We start from the raw sequence: 20,000 nt of genomic DNA, 5'->3' as shown, positions 1-20,000 counted from the left end.
AAGAAAGATAGATAGATAGATAGATAGATAGATAGATAGATAGATAGATAGATATAAATACATGAGTGCGCATATGTAGCTAAATATTTATAGCCAAATCATCACCCAACAAAAATACACGTCCCCACAAAGTCATGTAAACTAATTTAATTCGAATAACAACTGTAACAGCTGATATGATAAAAATCAGACATCTTGTAACAAAGAGAAATATGGCTCACCTTCAATAAGTATCAATAAGCTAAACAAGGAAATACCGAATACAACCTAGAAAAACGAAACTCCAACTATCAGTCATTTGTATGAAGACATTAAACCCGAGAACAAGCAGTAAAAATACACAAAGTAATTAGAATATTGCTCTCAGACCTGTGACAGTGTTGCTGCTGTACACATGACATCCTAGAACCCCATCTATTAAAAGTGCCGCCCGACTGATCGGCATAAAGTCTGGCTCCAAGAGTGTGCCGTGTGCTGTGTTCTCTCTTTGATGTTTTATTATTTTTTTTTTTTTACCGTTACTATAATAACATTTACTCCTTGGAACTCGCTGGGCTCGGGCACCATCAGTGGATCAGGAATGCGCCTCTTGTCTATCCTCCTTTTCCTCCTCCTCTTTCCCACTTCTTTCTCCTCCGCCTCGCACCTCAAGCATTTCAAATCCAATCGTCCGTCCTCCTCTTCTTCCTCTCCTTTCCTCCTCATACTTCTTGTCCTCACCCCCCCATCCTCCTCACCCTCCTCTTCTTGTGTCCAACTCTTCCTCTGATGCCTTGCACTGATCACTTCGACATCTATGCCCAGCTCTCCTTTCCAAGAACGTCGCTCCCCCTGCAATTCCCCCCTCCCTTCTCATATCTTCACCGTGAACATCAACGTATAAAGGTGCAAGAGGAACATTAATGACATCAGTCTCGCAGGACCTAAAGAGCCTGCCTCTTTCTTTTGTTCCAACAAGTTACAAAAAGAACAATCTCGACATCAACAATGGTCATACCTCTTCACACACCACCATAGTAACTACAAATAACGTAACGACTCTCCAGCAGCAACAAACATATTTTGTTATCAAGCAGTTTCCCAAAAATCAATTACTGGGACTTTAAAAAGCAAACCGACTGTGAGTACACTTCCAGCTCAACAATTACCTTGGAAACTCCTTCAATCAGCTGATCAACGGAGAAATCACGACCCTAGGGATCCACTAAAGTCACAAATATACACCTAAAATACTCACAGAGACCGCAATGAATTGAGGTATGTTTTAGCTCTTATGTTTTAGCCATTATGTTTTAGTCTTTTCGTTACAATATTTCTGTTGAAATATATTTTGTTTGAATTGATTTTTAAAGTACTAAAATAACTGTTATTAACAATTTATGAGGTGCCCGCAGAACAGTGAAAATTCAAACAATAGTTTATTGTTTTAATATGTTCTATAGATTGTTGACTGCTGTTGTTTTTCGTCCACAGAAAACAGCTTCTCGCTTAGGCAATGTATGTTCATAACACACGCGATTCACTGGTGTAAAAAAAGTTCGAGACATTATGGTGTTTCGACGCCTTTCTGTCTCCCTAGTGGAAGCTATGCCACGGTTGGACGAATGAATCTCGTAAAAGCACAATCTCTTGTTTATAAGAACTAGCAAACAAACTATTTGTGATGCGAGTAGATGTCTGCCAAACAAATAATTCATGAGGTGCATGCAGAATACCGAGAATTCAAACAATATCGTATCTATCATTCTTAATACGTTGCCAAATTCTAACGTAATAATCTGATCACTGTTGTTTTTCGCCACTGGAGAACACCTCTTCTTTTAGGCGGTGTGTGTTCATTACAGAAATACTCGCTCCTATTTTCCCTATATCTACCAAAGACACGGCCTTGATGTCATTATCCTCTTTTGAACTCTCAAAGAATGGAAGATGATTATAGCAATAACAACAACAACAGAATCTTACATGCACAGGGGTGGCTCTAGGGCTACTAGCATCTCGTCTAAGCAGCGCTTTGAGTCTCTTGGAAGTTAAACTACAAATATAAGAGTTAAAGTGTTCGCTACAATAATACAAGCTCCAACAAAGTTCGAATACAACGTCAAAGTTTCAAATCTTCCCATTTATTAAGCATCGTCTTCTCCCTCCATTTCCATACACACCAATAAAACATTTTAAAAATAAGCTTCACTTCACTATTATTTTTATTCCATTTCTTTTCTATTTTCAAATTATTTACCTTTTGTATTGGGAAGATCCCAGACATCCCTTTAGCTCGTAGCGCCCCCACGGAAAGTCACCTGAGTTGCTGTTACCTTTAGCCGATTCTGTAACTTACATCGTCCGAACTACCAAAGACATCATTAAAACGTTTGTTTCCCTTCCCCGTTACTTACTTATGAATAGAATACTCCATATCTTTCTTTAAGAAACAACTTAAATCCCGTCTGTCCGGCACCATGATACATGTAATTACAGTATTACCTCACTTTAAGAGGCCCCGGGTTCACGAGTTTATTTTTCAAGTACAAGATCCAAATTTTGAATGAAGTGCAAAAGTTTCTACTTCTATAACAAATGCTTCTGCATGCTACCGAGAAATTTATAGAAAGCGAAAAAAGGCTTCTTCTAAGCAAACAGCTCTAGATTTGTTCTCTAAAAAGAAATCTACAAGTTAGTCTACGAGTGCTTGTGAATCGGCGATTGCGTCTACAAGTGATGGTGCGATTGCCTAGTGCGAGTGAAAGTGATCCAGAAAACGATCATAATAATATTTTTTATTATAAATGATTTTGACATTTTTTTTTACTTTACATAAAATATTCTTTACATTCTACTGTTGTTTTATTGGAATTTATTTACGAGTATTATAAATTTTACAGGTAAAATATTTTTCTGGGAACGAATTACGATTTATAACTTTGCTACTGTGGGAAAATATTGTTCTGCTTCACGAGCGGTCTCCGAGAACAAATTAACTCGTATATCGAGGTATTAATGTACATATGTAGCTCCCCGAATGGTGCACCACAAGGATCTGTCTTGTCACTTGTTCCTTTTAACCTGTAGCTACATATATGTATTTACTCGGATGATGTACCACAACGATCCGTTCTGTCACCCGTTCTTTTTAACCTGTACCTACACGTATGTAATTACTCGAGTTGTGTACCGCAAGAATCCATCCTATCACTCTTCTTTTTAACCTGTATCTACACGTATGCTATTTCTTGAATGGTGTACAAGAATTCGTCTTGTCACCTGTTCTTTTTAACCTGTATTGACATGACATAACCAGAATATGTAATAACCCGAATGGTGTACCACGGTGATTCGTACTATCTCCCATTCTTTTAAATCTGCATATACATGTCATTTCTAAAATTTTTAAAACAAACAAAATATCATACACATGTGACGCCACAGACAGTCTGTCAGAACCACTAGAACCCTACATTAAACCACTTACAAACTTTGCTCAAAACAAATAGATTAAAAATAGTACTTATCAATCCAATCGTCTCGATATGCATTACCAGCATAAGAGACCATAAAATGCTACCGACCATTACACGCATTAACACAACACACACACACACACACACACACACTGCAGACAAAAATAGAAAAAGCAACATCCATTGTACTTGTTGAATGAATAATAAAGAAAGCCGAGCCACGTAACACTTAGATCAGTCACAAGCACCACACGTGGCCAATACAACAACAATAACAATAACGACAGCATGTTTTAATAAACATTATATTGGATCCGTCGTGAATTATTCCAGAATAGAGAAAGACAATCCGACACTTTAATCAAAGACATTTTTATGTATGGTCCTGCTTTCAATATATCACCCATTAATTTCATGTCATCAGCCCATTCGAGTTACTTTCCTTGGCACATTTTTATTTGTAACCATTCAAATTATTCAGGACTAAAATAATTGTAAGTCTTTTTATACAGAGAAAAGCTTGTCAACTTATTAGGCTTGGCTGGATTAATATTACACTAATAAGGTCTGAAAGACCGAAACATATGTCCATAACTAGCGTCGTCTGTAAAAGGAGACAAACGGTTCTTTTCCCTCTAAACATGTAAATTAACGAGAAAAACTAAACAATAGTTTTTTTTTGTTTTTTTTTGCTTTGTTTTGTTTTTTTAAACTTTCACATCTTTTTCTTTTACCTCAATATCATGCAAATAACGACAGGAAAATGCTAAGAAGGAAAGAGCGGCTGTACATGGGATAAATACCGTCGGTTGCCACAAGCGCCAGACCTCACGGTCCCTGTCATTTACCTTTCATCACCCCCCCCCCCCCATACGCATCAACGACACACACACGCACGCACGCCCTCCACACACACACACACACCACCACCACCATCACCACCACTACCACCTTACCACTAGACCACTACTATTACTACTACTACTACTACCTTTATATCTACTGTTTTAGAAAAAAGGGATACTTTCAAGGTAGCAGACTTAGATGTACAGAAAGTAAGATGCGATGGTTGCGGTTGGATTCCCTTTAATCACAATGCTGCGCTATTAGAGCCGACGTGGAACTAAACAACAACAGCAACATCAATAACAACAACGACACTAGTTATCTCAATTTCGTATATATATATAACTGAGTGGTGGCGGTGGTGGTAGTAGTAGTAGTAGTGGTAGTGGTAATGGTGGGGTGACGGTGGTGGTTGTTGTTATAGTTAAGCTTGTTGTTATTGCTGTGGTCTGCGGTTGTTATTGTGGTTGCTATTGGTGTGGTTTTGCGCTGCTATTTTTGTTGTTGGTAGGGTTGTTGTTGATGCTACTATTGTTGTTGTTGTTGTTGTTAGTAATAGTTTTAAGGCAGCGAATGGTCAGGGTCATAGGAATCATTCGTTCTGGCTTTCTGAGATCGAATCCTGCGAATGCCAGCTAAACCTTTAATTTTTTTTCTCAATTTAATATTTCTATTCATTTTTTTTTTTTTTTGGCGAGGCGGTGGGGAAGGGATCATAAAATAAGATACCACTCGAGTGCTGAAAGCAATGCTTCCTCTTCTTCTTCTTCTTCTTCTTCTTCTTCTTCTCCTTCTTTCTGTCTGTCTGTCTCTCTCTCTTTTCCTCTCTTTTGTCTTTCTCTATCTCACTCTGTCTCTCTCTCTCGCTCTTTGTCTGCCCCCTCTCTCTCTCTCTCTCACTCTCTCACTCTCTCTCTCTCTCTCTCTCTCTCTCTCTCTCTCTCTCTCTCTTTTTCTCTCTCCCTCCCCGCAAACTGCAGTATTGTAAAGTCCACGTAGTACCACGCTGATTTGGCCTGAGCATTTGCATCAAGTGTACACGTGTGTATGGAATTCTCAGCTACTCACACGCCAATTTCACAAGGAATTCAGTTAATCGAACACTCGAATGCTCATCGGAGACGCCGACGGAGAACCAATCACATCATTGCCACGGTTGTTGCTGTTCCTGGCAGTGGTGATGGCGGTGATGGCGGTGGTGGTGGTGGCGGCGGTGGTGGTGGTGGTGGTGGAAAAGGTGGTAGCGATTGTGGGGGTGTTGGTGTTGCCACTGCTCCAATTTCACTATCCTAACTACATTCACCAATACCTTCACACTACTCTGTTAACCACCCCCTGCTGTCACCACCGCCCTTACCATACCACAAACTACTATCACTACCATGAACATCATCACCACCACCACCACCCCCCCCACCATCATCATCATCATTCGTTACCACTACCATCATCACCGACATCACTCCGACTATCACGTCTCCTCCCATTTCCACCATCGATGCCCTTCCCACTGCAAAAGCCCTCTGTACTACTATTCCTCCATTACTACCACCACTAACACCACTATCATCACCACCACCCCCGCACCACTGCCACCACTGCCGCCACCGCCATCCGATATATTGATGTCACCAATAACAATAGCAAGATGTACGCTAGATGCGGAAATTCAGCTGACCAGACAGGAAGTAGACTCTCTCGTAACGCGCGTGCACAAACACACACACATGTGTGCTCATGCATGTCTGATGTATATATATATATATATATATATATATATATATATATATATATATATATATATATATATATATATGAGCTTGTGTGTGTGTGTGTGTGTGTGTGTGTGTGTTTGTGTTTGTGCAGATTGTAAAATACTCAATACGTTTTGTGAAGTGAATATATTATGTGTTTAGATTTAATTTTATTTAGTGCATTATATATTCATATTTTCCATGTGAATGCAGTGTGGCCGAATGGTCAACGGTTCGAACCCACTGCGTGACATCTTCGACAAACATCATTTTCCATTACCTCAGACACATGGAAACTATATAGAAACTCGTTGAGTGATATGTAATTCGAAAGATAGAGTCTTCTCACACAGTGTGTTATGATGATTGCACCTGTGAATTACTTTAAGGATATACATGTCTGTGGAATACTCAGCCACTTACACGCTTATCCAATTTGCAGGTAATTTCGGGCGATCGAATAACTACTTCTCAGCGTCGAAGCCGACGGATATTCATTGCTGTTGTAGCGAGAACCCGATGGTGAGGTGGAACTTTCCTGTTAAATCGTTTGGTCGAACTTTCTAGAAACTCTGTTGGGGTTATAAAAAGCTGGTAAATTGAACCCCAGGCAGAGTCATCCAGAAGTCTACACGAAGCTTTGTCGCTCTACTACGTGAGTTGCTTTCTCACTCTTTTCTACGTTTCCTCACAGAACGAACTCTGGCGTTACACAGAATTAGGTCACTCAATTCCATAACACATGTTATCACCTTTCAACGTGTTTTTTGGGAAATGGCAGGAGATTCACCTCGAAATTATGTCAGTCAGCTTTGGGATAAGGCGTTTTAATTCTTCCTATTTAATTTGTTCTAAACAATTATAAACGGTCTTCGCGTTACTATTTAGCATATTATGCAGTGAAAAGTTGTACTTATCCCATTAGATAGCTCTTGAATACTATTCTATTTACTCTGCTGTTTATATGCAAATGCGAACACAAGTTAATAAAGATGCATGAGAACTAATACCAATATTAGTATGATCGTAACGAACGTAACGCGCAGGCCACCAGACATTGTCATTCATCATAACTATTTGACGATCCAAATCCTACCATGACAAACTATTCTGTTTATCGTAATTTGACATTTTGTTTCCGCTCCATGCTGTATCATAAATGGGGCCGGTCTGGGACACTTCCAGTAAAATACAATTTTTTATTTAAATTCTTGAATTTTTAATTTCAAGAGGTTGTCACGGTCTCATTCAACCCGGCTTCATTTCATCAGAGAGGAGCATTGTCAGCGGTCCTTCATAGCCTTGTTGGTTGGGTCAATATTTGGAGAATGATCTTATTCAGGGACTTCCCAGCGATAGCTAGAAGTACTACGTTCCTAGTATTGGAGCAGATAGGTAGTCTCCCCTGTTCTTCATAATATTAACACCCTTCCACTCTAAGTCACAAGTCATAACAGTGCAGTCAGATGCCATGGAGCCATGACCTGGGGTATTCAGCGTTTTATCGCAATAATGTGTTTTATGAATAGAAGGTGAGAGTGACAAAACTGATGAGTTTAAATAGGCCTATACTGAATATATAGCCGTAAACAAGGGGCTAGAAACTGGAAACCAGCAATTTTTAAGGCTTTTGATGTATCAGAATAATCCGGAACTTTCTGGAGTTCGGGAGTATCCGACGTTCTGTTGTTTTCCCCCTTATGAAGAACATTTCATTAATATTTATTATTTTTGTCCTTTACTTATTTCAGCGATTAGACTGCGGCCATGCTGGGGCACCGCCTTGAAGAATTTTAGTCAAACTAATCGATCCCAGTATTTATTTTCTTTTTAAAGACCGTTACTCATTCTATCAGTTCTTTTGCCGAACCACTAGGTTACGGGGACGTAAACACACCAACACGAACACACACACATAAACGCACGCACACACATGCACACACACACACACACATATATATATATATATATATTCGACTGGCTTCTTTTAGTTTCCGTCTACCAGATCCATTCAAAAGGCTTTGGTAGGCCCGAGGCTATAGTAGAAGACACTTTCCCAAGGTGGCACTCAGTGGGACTGAACCCGAGGCCATGTGATTGGGAAGCAAGCTCGTTACCATACAAGCATGCCTGCACCTTTTGTTGACTTTTGTCCCACAGTCTGCTGTATTTTGTTTTCCTTCTGTTCCTCTAGGCCCTGAAGCATTATAGAAGAAATTATTCTCCTTCATTAATAATTGCAATAGATAAGTTTGTCTTTTTTTAAACTTAGACACAAACCCATAAATTCATAATGGCGGCGTGTAGTATCGATCCTCTACACCTGATTCCTTCTTATTTTATTGATCTCAGAAGGACGAAAGGCAAAGATGACCTCGAGACAAAATAACACACCATAAGACAGTTTGTCTGACTCCTTACACAGCCTGCTGCTACCGACGGCCATTTTAAATAAAGATATTGACAATATTCTTTTGATTATTTGGTTGCTTGCGTATTTACTTTTCGATTTCTTATATCAATTGCACATAACGATAATGATGATGATATGTGATTTCTGTTCGAACGGCCTCGAATTTTCTGAAGAAACAGTTGTGTGGTCGCCAATGCGATAACGCACAATGCAGACAGATCATGGATTTATCTATCATGGATTTAAACTGGTAGTCCACACTGACGAGGCTCAAGGTTGAATAACCTAAAGCCGAAACCTGGTTTGCGGATACCCCTAATTGCATAATATTTTTATTTGTGCTGTTAAATGTTTTAATTCTTTCTGTTTTCCTCGCATACTGTTTTTCTCTGCTATATTGGTGCGCTACGGTGGATTATTTAAGACTTAGCTCTTATTTCTAGCAGGTAGATGCTCATTAAGCATCATTACGCTTCGTGCAAATTTATATTTCATAGCTCCTTAAAGCTATCATAACTGCGTTCCACCCATGCTACTACTGCTGATATCATCAAATTTTGAATTTATCCACAGGTGATATGAACGGTAGTGACATCTAACTTCAAATCTCAGTGTTTGAATATTTCATTTATATATATATATATATATATATATATATATATATATATATATATATATATATACACACACATATAGTCAAATTGAATATTAAAAGTTGAACATTAACAAACAAACATTAAAAAATAACAATAACAAAACAGCAAGAGGACGTACACATGGAATGTATTAGTTTAACGATCAGAAAAGGTGGAAAGAGGAATGGGTTTTTAACGTTTCTAGCATAGCGAGTGCGCATTGCCTATGTATTTTTTGTATATATATATATATATATATATATATATATATATATATATATATATATATATATATATATATAAACTTGCTTATACATATATATATATTAGAAAGTGTTTAGTTGTGATAGAAAACTGCAAAATGTAAACGCAACTAAAAGCTTTCTAAATTTATTTCAGTTCTTCTGATTTACTCTGCACTTTGCAATACATACACCGACACATACATACATATCTACACACACACACACATGTTATGCTGTATATATGTATATATATATATATATATATATATATACATACGGACTTACATATATGCATACATATATACATGAACATATATACATATTATACATACGTACATGTATACACATATATGTGTGTGCTTGTGTGTGTATGTGTGTGTGTACGATTGTGAATATATATGATTGTGTGTACTTGGGTTCATATTTATATAAAATAGTAAATATACCGATCACAAAACAACGCAGCTTAATACAATATAATAATAAGCATGCATAGAATTCTCTATATATACACTTACACACACAAGCGCACACACGCATGAACACACACATACATATTCATATATACATATATTCCTAGATGAACAAATATACACACACAGAGGCATGCACTTACATGCACATACTGAAAGTGAGCGAGAGAGAGGAGAGGTGGAGGGAAAGGTAATTAGACAAACAGCGGGAGAAAGGGAGAGAAATAAATATTATACTAAGTGATAATACACACGCACGGGAACAATAGCTACGCATGTCTTATGTATTACTTGTGATCAAGTATTCTAGACTGGACCAAATGAACATTGATAACTAAGCCCGAGTGTTCACCAGAAGTTAAAACGTTTTGTAAAGCTACTTATAGTGTCACAACTAGAACTTATTAATGATCTGATGTTATGTTCATTTATTGGCGAAATATTTGAAGCACTGATAATATAATATTGTAGCTGTATTTATATATAGTCGATAATATATATTTATGTATATATTGATTAATGTTGTGTGTATATATTTAAACACGGAGATTAATTAGAGTATAGAGAAGAAATAAGTAATGAAGAGAAAAGGAAAGAGCGCAAAAAATAAATGTATTTTTGAAGACCATTAAGTGTGTAATATTTATCTGCTGGTCTATATGCATATATATATATATATATATATATGTGTGTGTGTGTGTGTGTGTGTGTGTGTGTGTGTGTATTTATATATATGTATATATATGTGTGTGTGTGTGTGTGTGTGTGTGTGTGTGCACGCGCGCACGTGTGCGTGCGTATGCCTATCCAGGGCGCTGGATTGACAAAGCCTTTCGACGGTCGAACAAAATGCCTTGCAATATTTGTTGTATGTTCAAAGTTTTAATCCTGGCAAGGTCACTTTCATTGTTTATTTACTCCATCCAATCCCGGGGTCGATAAAGTATACAAACAGTCGAGTGTTGGGCTCGATTCAATCGACTCGCCCCTTTCCATTAAAATTATTGGCCTCGTACCTAAATCAGAAACTATGAATATATGTGTATATATATGTATATTTATATATGGCAATCTACATTTTCAGGTCGAAACGATCATCGTCACGGCCCAGTTCCCGTAAAAAACAGAGCGGAGGAAAACGGAAACGGAACAAAACCATGAGCAGTATCAGTCGGAAATGGAAGAAGTTGTTAATAGTCCTGTTCTTTACTGGTACTTGTACCTTCACATATGCAGTCTTCAAACTGAACTCTTTTTCAAGTCACGTAATGAGGAAATACACTTCGGCAGACGACAGAGACTCTGGCGGGTCGGGTCATGCAGGCGGCACGATTCGAAAGGCGTCAGATAATCGGCCGTCTTATTGTGATCCGGAAAACCGTCTCGTAAAGACGGTAAACTGTGAAGCCATCTTTAACATGAACGAAACAGAATTAGTGCATGCATTGAATGTGATGAAGGATATGAAGCCAACTCCGGAAGATGAAATCCTTCGACAGTTTTCAGACTGTGATAGCTTTAAAAAGAAACACAATTATATTCTAGATATTTCTCCGGAAGAACATAAGTTCCCACTTGCTTACAGCATTTTGTTTTATAAAGATTTTGTCCAAGTTGAAAAACTTTTACGTGCCATTTATCGGCCTCATAACTGGTACTGTTTGCATATCGATGCCAAGTCACCGTTCCAACTCCACTATGCAGTCATACAATTGGTCACGTGTTTTGATAATGTATTCATCGCTTCCAAACTTGAAGAGGTCGTCTATTCATCATTTTCTCGTCTGCAAGCCGACATCAACTGCATGATGGATCTCATATCGAGAAACGGCAGTTGGAAATATTTTATCAACCTACCTAGTCAAGTGTACCCGCTTAAAACCAACGCTGAACTCGTAGAGATTCTGAAGGTCTATAATGGAGCCAATGATATCGAAGGTATCACTGGAAAGCGGATGCTACCAGAACGATATCAATACCGTCATGCAATTTACTTTTCACGTAAAGACGAAACTAGTTACATCAAACGGACGAACAAAAGGAAAACACCACCGCCACACAAGATCACAATCGTCAAAGGTAGCGCGTATGGCGTGTTCAGCAAGAGTTTTGTCCAGTATATTCTCTTTGACAAACGAGCTCGAGATCTTCTTCAATGGATGCAAGACATCTCCAGTCCGGATGAATACTACTGGGCCACGTTGAACCATCTCCAAATTAATAAACACCTCAACACACCTGGAGGATACAAAGGTAAGTAAAGCTAACGAGTTTTTTTTTTATAATGCTTATATAATTAAAAGTGTGAGCAAGCATCTCGTCTTTTTTGTTTTAGATGTAGTAGTGTATTTAAAAAGAAACAATATATATATATATATATATATATATATATATATATATATGCACATACATGCATATATATATATATATACATACATACATACATACATATATATATATATACATATATATATATATATATATATATATATATATATATATATATATATATATATATATATATATATATATATATATATATATATATATATATATATATAGGCGGACAAGACGGACCGATCAAGTCTGTAAAAAAATTGGGATTTCAAAATTTAATTCCTCCCCACCACAATTCCTTCATTTTTCACTTTTTGGGGAGAGTTCTTTGGGCGAAACACGCGGGAAAATACGGAGATTATGATTCTGAAAAAATTTTCTTTTAAATTTGGAATTTATGATTTCGTTAAAAAAAAAAAGATCTTTTTAATTTCAATTTCAATGAGGGGGCATGAGGAGACATTTCTTGAAGGCCTATTTAATGCGTGGGCTGGAAAACCCCTTCGCATACGCCATGGGCGGAAAGTTTTAAAAACATCCTGTGTATATGCCGTACATTTGCGAGGGGTGGGGGAGGCATGTTTTTTTTTTTTTTGAAAAATTGAAATTTAAAAAAAAGTTTTTTCAGAATCATAATTTCCGTATTTTTCCATGTATTTCGCCGCCCCCAAAAAATTCTAAAATAAAGTGTAAAATTAAGAAACTTAAAATTAAATTTTGAAATGCTAATTTTTTTACAGATTCGGAATCTTCGTAGCTGAAAACGTGGGTTTATGAAAAGAAAAAAAAAAAACGGAAGGAATGCCTAGTCCGCCTATATATATATATATATATATATATATATATATATATATATATATATATTATACAAGAATAAGGGCAGGGAATCGTCAATTAGTAATAGAATTAATAATTAACAATTTTGCCAAGTAGCTCAGTATGAAAAAAACCTTTATCGGTAAAATCATTTATCATCGTAAATATACAGGGATTAGCATTGAGTTGCTTCTCCAACATACTAAAAATTTAGAAATAGCAGTCAAAAAACTACTGATTCTAAACTACAAATTTTTCTCTAAATGGATGGCGATATTTATGGCGCACATAGAACAAAAAACCAGAGTGTAAAGCAAAAACAAACCTGCCTTTAGTTAATTGGATACGAACGTTTCGCGGTTAAGATATTAATCTATTCCGTCTCATCAGCCCAATATTCTGATAAATCTGAAAGTGTCTCTAAAAAATTCACGGTAATTTCTGGCCATGCGACGCCAAAAATCAACGAGAAGAAAAGGCACTTACGAATTCATCGGCTAGCGAGTTCAGGCATCCCATCTCAAAAGAAATCCATTCCATGTGCGTCACAAAATAGTCCCGTATGAAAAAAAGTCCCGTGTGAAGGGATTACGGTTTAACCATCTAACTTAGAGGTATCAAATATAAATTATACAAGAATAAGGGCAGGGAATTTAGAAATAGCAGTCAAAAAACTACTGATTCTAAACTACAAATTTTTCTCTAAATGGATGGCGATATTTATGGCGCACATAGAACAAAAAACCAGAGTGTAAAGCAAAAACAAACCTGCCTTTAGTTAATTGGATACGAACGTTTCGCGGTTAAGATATTAATCTATACCGTGCGCCATAAATATCGCCATCCATTTAGAGAAAAATTTGTAGTTTAGAATCAATAGTTTTTTGACTGCTATTTCTAAATTTTCAGTATGTTGGAGAAGCAACTCAATGCTAATCCCTGTATATTTACGATGATATATATATATATATATATATATATATATATATATACACACACACACTCATATATAAATATATATACATGTGTATGTGTGCGTGTGTGTGTCTGTGCGCGCGCACACACACACACACACACACACACACATATATATATACACACACACACATGCACATATATATTATTTTATTCTGTTACGGCGGTCTTCGTTAGTTTCCGTCTACCAAATTCACTTACAAGGTATTGCTTGACCCAGAGCCATAGTGGAAGATACTTACACATCAAGCTGGGCAGTGGTACTAAAACTGAAATGCCATCGTTGCAATGCAAGGTTCTTAGCAACATCGCCATGCCTTCACCAATGTAGATATTACGAAACCGGATTAGATCTAGGAATCTTCATTTTGTAAGCTCAAGTTAATAAAAGCTTTAAACCACCTGGCCACTGATGCATGAACCTTTAGAAGCAGATGTTTACGTTATTTAAATATATATTTTCAGTTACGGCAGCCACATCAAACTAATGTTATTTCTAGGCTTGCTGTTTCTGTTATCAGTAAGCGTTTTTTGTGGTGTGTCTTTGATTTTTCTGAATTTCAATTGTGGTTCTCTATCGATTATGGAAATTTTATTCCACAGCGGTGTTTGGTTTCCTTTCTGACATCAAATGCATTCAGCTATTCCTCACTTAGATGTTCTTCCTCCTCTCATAAACAGTTTCCAATGTTCCTCTGCTCTGATCTTTAGAGGTCTCCTAGTTTCTCTTCTACATCACCTTCAGCAAAGACATACAATGTTAGAGAGGGAGTTCTCATGCTGAAGCCATTCTCGGGTAATGCTAACTTTAGGGTGAGGAATTTGTGAAATCTGTTGCTACTTTTGAATACAATTCTGTGTCATGGTATGTGTTATAAAACCTCCGAAAGTTGTTCATTAAAGATTATGACCAATCATGGCCAAAACGCCTAATTGTCAACAATCTAGTCTACCTAGCTGTTTGTAGATACCACGGTGTAGTATAGTTCAATATATTGTGTTCATGAAGAACACACTTATCTATCAACGATCCAGTCCATCTAGCTGTATGTAGGTATTATACTGTAATAAAGTGTGCGGTATTTTGTCCATGACCAACACACTTAACTGTCAATAGAAAAGTCTATCTGGTTGCATGTAGGAACCACAATGTATGTAGTTCATTGTACTGTGTCCATGACCAAGACACTTAAATGACAACAGTCCATTCCACCTAACTGTAAATAGATACCACAGTTTAGTACTACAGTTCACTATACTGTTTCTATGAGCAACTTATACCTCAGCCTTCCTAGAACAGGACAACACACAGCACATGTACAACACTGTGCTTACATGACAGCCAAACTAATTGAAACAGTTTCGAGCTAAAACACCGCCGCCACACAAGATCACTATCGTCAAAGGTAGCGCGTATGGCGTGTTCAGCAAGAGTTTTGTTCCTCTCTTTCAAAATCTAACACTTCTTGATCCCAGTGGACGTTTCTAGTTTCAGCACTTTACACCAACGAAATACTCGTTGATTATGCAGTATCTCTAACGCTTTTAGCGATGAACTCTATCTCTCACCTCTCCATCAGCCTTTCTCTCTGTTTGTCTGTCTGTCTGTCTCTGTCTCTGTCTCTCTCTTTCTCTATCTCATTCTCTCCGCTTCTTCCCCCCCCCTCTCTCGATCTCTTTCTGTCTTTAAATGTACATGTGTATGTATGTACGTGTGTGTGTGTGTGAGTGTGTGTATGTGTGTGTGCGTAAGCGCGCGTGTGTGCGCATATATATTTTCTAATCTTTATCTTTTGTTGCTTTCTGACTGCCTGTCTTTCTGTTATCAAACTTATCTCTCTCACTCGCATCTTTCTTTCTTCTCGCTCTCTCTCTCTCCCTCCCCCTCTCTCTCTCTCTCTCTGTCCCTTTATATATATATTATTTGGGTCAAGTCAGTCGAGTTTCACCTGTAGGTGCACAGGATCTTCAGGAAAAGTTTAAGTGCCCTTTTTTTCAATTGCTAACACCAAATGTGAGTGTGTGTGTGTGTGTGTGTGTGTGTGTGTGTGTGTGTGTGTGTGTGTGTGTGTGTGTGTGTGTGTGTGTGTGTTTTGCTCCTCTGAACTATTTCTAAAGATATGGAATTCATTTAGAAAGTTGGAAGGTTTCGGTACAGGCACAAGTAGTCCGGTAGTTGTCGCCACTGTCACTTTTATTGTTGTTGTTGCTGTCGTCGTCGTCGCTGGTGTAAGCTGTTGCTTCCATCGACGCCACCAGAATATCAATGCTTCGTTTAAGCATCTCCTAATCGAATCTGATTGCATCATTAGTGGTGGTGGTGGACGCGTCGTAAACTCTTCCTGCAATCAACGAATCGATTTACTTGTTTTAATTAAAAACAAAATCATTAGCGAAGTATTTCACACCTCTATCTGCTTTTTCTTCGTATTTTCCGCCGTAAATTAATAACTCAAAGTTGATAATTAAATTAGTCGAGTTTTCATCTCACACTAATGAGGATACCATTAGACCGTTGCTTTTCAAAGGGGCTGCAACGCCCCTTGGGATTTCATTTTAACTAGATCTGAACCTTCATTTCTATGTTTTGCATTAAAGATTAATTCAAATGGCTAGAGAAATATAAATTAAAAAATAAACTACTTGAATTAGAGAGAAGCGTTGATGAATTTGCAAAATCAAAGACAGAGCCGTTTGAGTAAAAACAATTGAGAATCACTATATTAGAGGACTGGGTCCCGAAAGGTGGGCAAACAATCGTTTTTGTCTGGTAAGATAATTTAGTTATCATTCGAGATACGGAAGGGCATGGAGATCTTTTGCTAAAAAATCAGAAAGTGAAGACAAAGTACCGTATTAAAAATATCTCGAAAAAGAAGTTGGGTTTGTATTACATTCTTTAATTCTCTAAAACCATTTTTTAATGAATATGCACTGTTGAGATTGGAGTGACCCTAACATGCCTGTGCGTCTTTTATGCTATCAAATAAGTCGTTAAGTCGTTAATGAATCTCACCGAGATGAAAATAAATGTTACGTCTTTTGAGTACAATTATAAGGTCTGAATATAGCGTTTCATGCATGGCACAAAAGAGAAGGTACGCAATGAATAGACGTACATAAACACAGGAGAGTACGCTCCACCAGTAGTGTAGCTTGTGTATGTGCTGCTCGGGGTAGCCCTTGAGTTTGCCGTCCCTCAGAACCCCAATCATATACAAGCTTATACACAGACTCAGAAGTGCTGCCTACAGACAGACAGACAGACAGACAGATAGATAGATAGATAGATAGATAGATAGATAGATAGATAGATAGATAGATAGATCTCAGTGAATTGCTTCGCTCGAGCCATTAAGGGGTTATAATGTTATAAGACAGCCTGTGGCTAGTGCCTAAGTTAGAAATCATTATACAACAACATGATAAAAGAAAGGGTATAAAAAAAAAGAGAAAACGATAAAGCAAAACTTGGTGAAAGCTCAAACGATCCAACGGTGAATTGCGAACAGAGATTGACCGTTACACATCCACAGTACAAATTTTAATTGCTTCAGAGAAGGGATGTGAGACACAAGTGTTTATACTTCAAGTGTCAATCAATTAATTCGGTTAATTACGACTCCTGACTCTCATTTAATTATAAAATCAAGTTAATGAGGCATAACTTAACGTTATCATATCGCAATCAAAGGACTTCGTTGAAAAATGGCTGAAAGCCCGTTATTATTAATATCATTATTGCGTTTTCTTTTATTGCTGTCGTTGAAGCAAGTTAATCCCGTTGTTTTTGTCGTAGTATGGCTGTTGATGTCATTGATATTGTTATTGTTTTTGTTGTATTGTTGTTATTGTCGTTGTTGTTGTTGTTGTTATGGTTTTGTCACAAATGATAGCTTTATGAAAGTTGTTGCTTGGGCCCAGGTCAACACTGTCTGAGGAGTTTCACAGACCCATAATTAAAAGCGTTCCACCTATGACCATTCCCTCTTCTAAGAGTATCTAACGCTACATTGCTCGTTGTTGGCCGTCGCAATCTTATAGCTGTTGTTGTTTTGGTTGAACCATAGGTCAGTTCTGATCGAACAAACCTATAATCAAAGCGTTCCAACTCTGACCATCCCATCTTTTTTCCCGATACAGAATGTATAAGACTACATTGTTTAATGTGTCCTTTTTATTAAGAGGTGTGTTATTCGAGAAAAAATTGGCAGCATCTTATTGCAGGTCGTTCGACGATGTAGAAGAACCTTGCAGTGCCAAAGATGGACCTGTCTTTCTATTTAGTCACTCCATACCTTTCAAGGAATCTGCCCCCCTCTTACTCTCCCTCATCATCACCCATCCCACCATCACCACTACCACCACAATCACCACAACCATCATCACCATCTCATCACCACATCCACCACGACCACTACCGTTATCATTATCATCATTAACATCCCACCACCACTTCCATCATCATCATCGTCATCATCATCATCATCATTAGCACCACCACCACAACCATCCATTATCATCATCGTCAACATAATTATTGTAAGAAATCGATATTTAAATTGCAGGAAATCATCAAAATGTATCATCATTATCATTAAAAAAAATCAATATTTAAAAATATTGGAAATCTTCTTCATCAGTCCTGATCATTAGCATTACCTTCAACACCATCATCATCGTTTCCGTTACCACCATCATTAGCTTTACCAATATAACAAGCATCACCACCACCAATACATGGTATTGCTGTGAACAAAGTAAAAGAGAAATCGGCACAGTTAAAGGTATAAAAAAATCATAATAATATCACAAATATGTAAGGATGCAGTTCTAGTTAACAGCATTCTGTTACTGAGAGTTTCATGATTTTATCGACAGGCAATACTCATATAAGCTGCCCCAACTGGCTGGCTGTCTGGCTGGCTTACAAGTTGGCTAGATGGTTGGATGTAATGACCTGATAATTTTTCTAGGGATAGAAAACTGAACTCGGTCTCACTGTGTGATACTTAATAATTAACATGTCTGCTGTTTTTGTGAAGATAGAATATTTTTACCATTGGTGTGTCCTAAAGTAATTATCACAAAGTTTGTACTCGTTGACGTTAAAGTAGTCAATATTGTGAACTTTGAAATATCATATATGATTTCAGTGCCGGTGCTTGAAACTGTGATACGAGGAAGTTACCAGTATCGAGTGGAGGTGACACGAGAGCAATCACGCTTAGCAATTATAGGTTTCCTGATTCGCAGAATAGGTTTCCTGATTCTCGGAATTATTATGTGATTTGGGATCATATACTATCTGCAATGATATTCCTTGTACTTGTCATGCAACTATACCTTATCTTTACCTTTCGCTGCTTAAAAACTCAGAAATTGTTTTATTCTGCAGAAAAAAAGACTTTACTTAGAGTGGATGCCGAGTCACTAGGAAGTGACCCATGCACTGTGGTCACAAAGACATCCTCAGTGGCACATGTGAAATGTCACATGCGGGATCAAGCGACAAAACTACAATGGACTAATGTCAGCTTAGGATTAGCTTCAGCTGCACCTTTTTAGCTATACATATATATACAATATTTACATGTGTATGTATGTGTAGATATGCACGTGTATGCAGATATACATAGATACAAACACACGCACACGCGCATATATATATGTATATCTACATATACGCATATATGTACACATATACGCATATGTATAAACATATATACATATATATTATGTATACAGTGCACATACACACACACACACACACACACACACACATATATATATATATATATATATATATATATATATATATATGTATATATATACATATGCATATGTATATATATTTATGTTTAAGTACATATATAGAGAGAAGGGGAGAGAGAGAAAGAAAAAGAGAGGAAGGGAGAGAGAGAAAGAGAGAGAGAGACCCCACACACACACACACATACACACACCACACAGTGAATTCTTCTATCGTAAACGACAGATGAGGGTTCCGTAATTTTTTGCAGAACAACCTCCTGCACAGACGATTTG

The 20,000-nt window shown here is 37.4% G+C and overlaps 1 protein-coding gene across 1 annotated transcript in view; it reads left to right on the top strand.

Annotated features, from left to right (window-relative positions):
• Positions 1–20,000, top strand: part of LOC106872655 (beta-1,3-galactosyl-O-glycosyl-glycoprotein beta-1,6-N-acetylglucosaminyltransferase) — a 37,170-nt gene that overhangs the window by 9,467 nt on the left and 7,703 nt on the right. The window contains exon 2 of the mRNA XM_014919718.3: positions 10,909–12,077. Within this exon, the coding sequence (XP_014775204.1) occupies positions 10,982–12,077 (1,096 nt within the window). The 5' untranslated portion in view covers positions 10,909–10,981. The remainder of the gene's footprint in view (positions 1–10,908; positions 12,078–20,000) is intronic.

The sequence above is a fragment of the Octopus bimaculoides genome, chromosome 16 (assembly GCF_046866305.1).
Source record: "Octopus bimaculoides isolate indiv1 chromosome 16, ASM4686630v1, whole genome shotgun sequence".
Taxonomy (NCBI): domain Eukaryota; kingdom Metazoa; phylum Mollusca; class Cephalopoda; order Octopoda; family Octopodidae; genus Octopus; species Octopus bimaculoides.
Note: the sequence above shows the minus strand (reverse complement) of the source record. Positions and strands in the feature narration are given on the sequence as shown.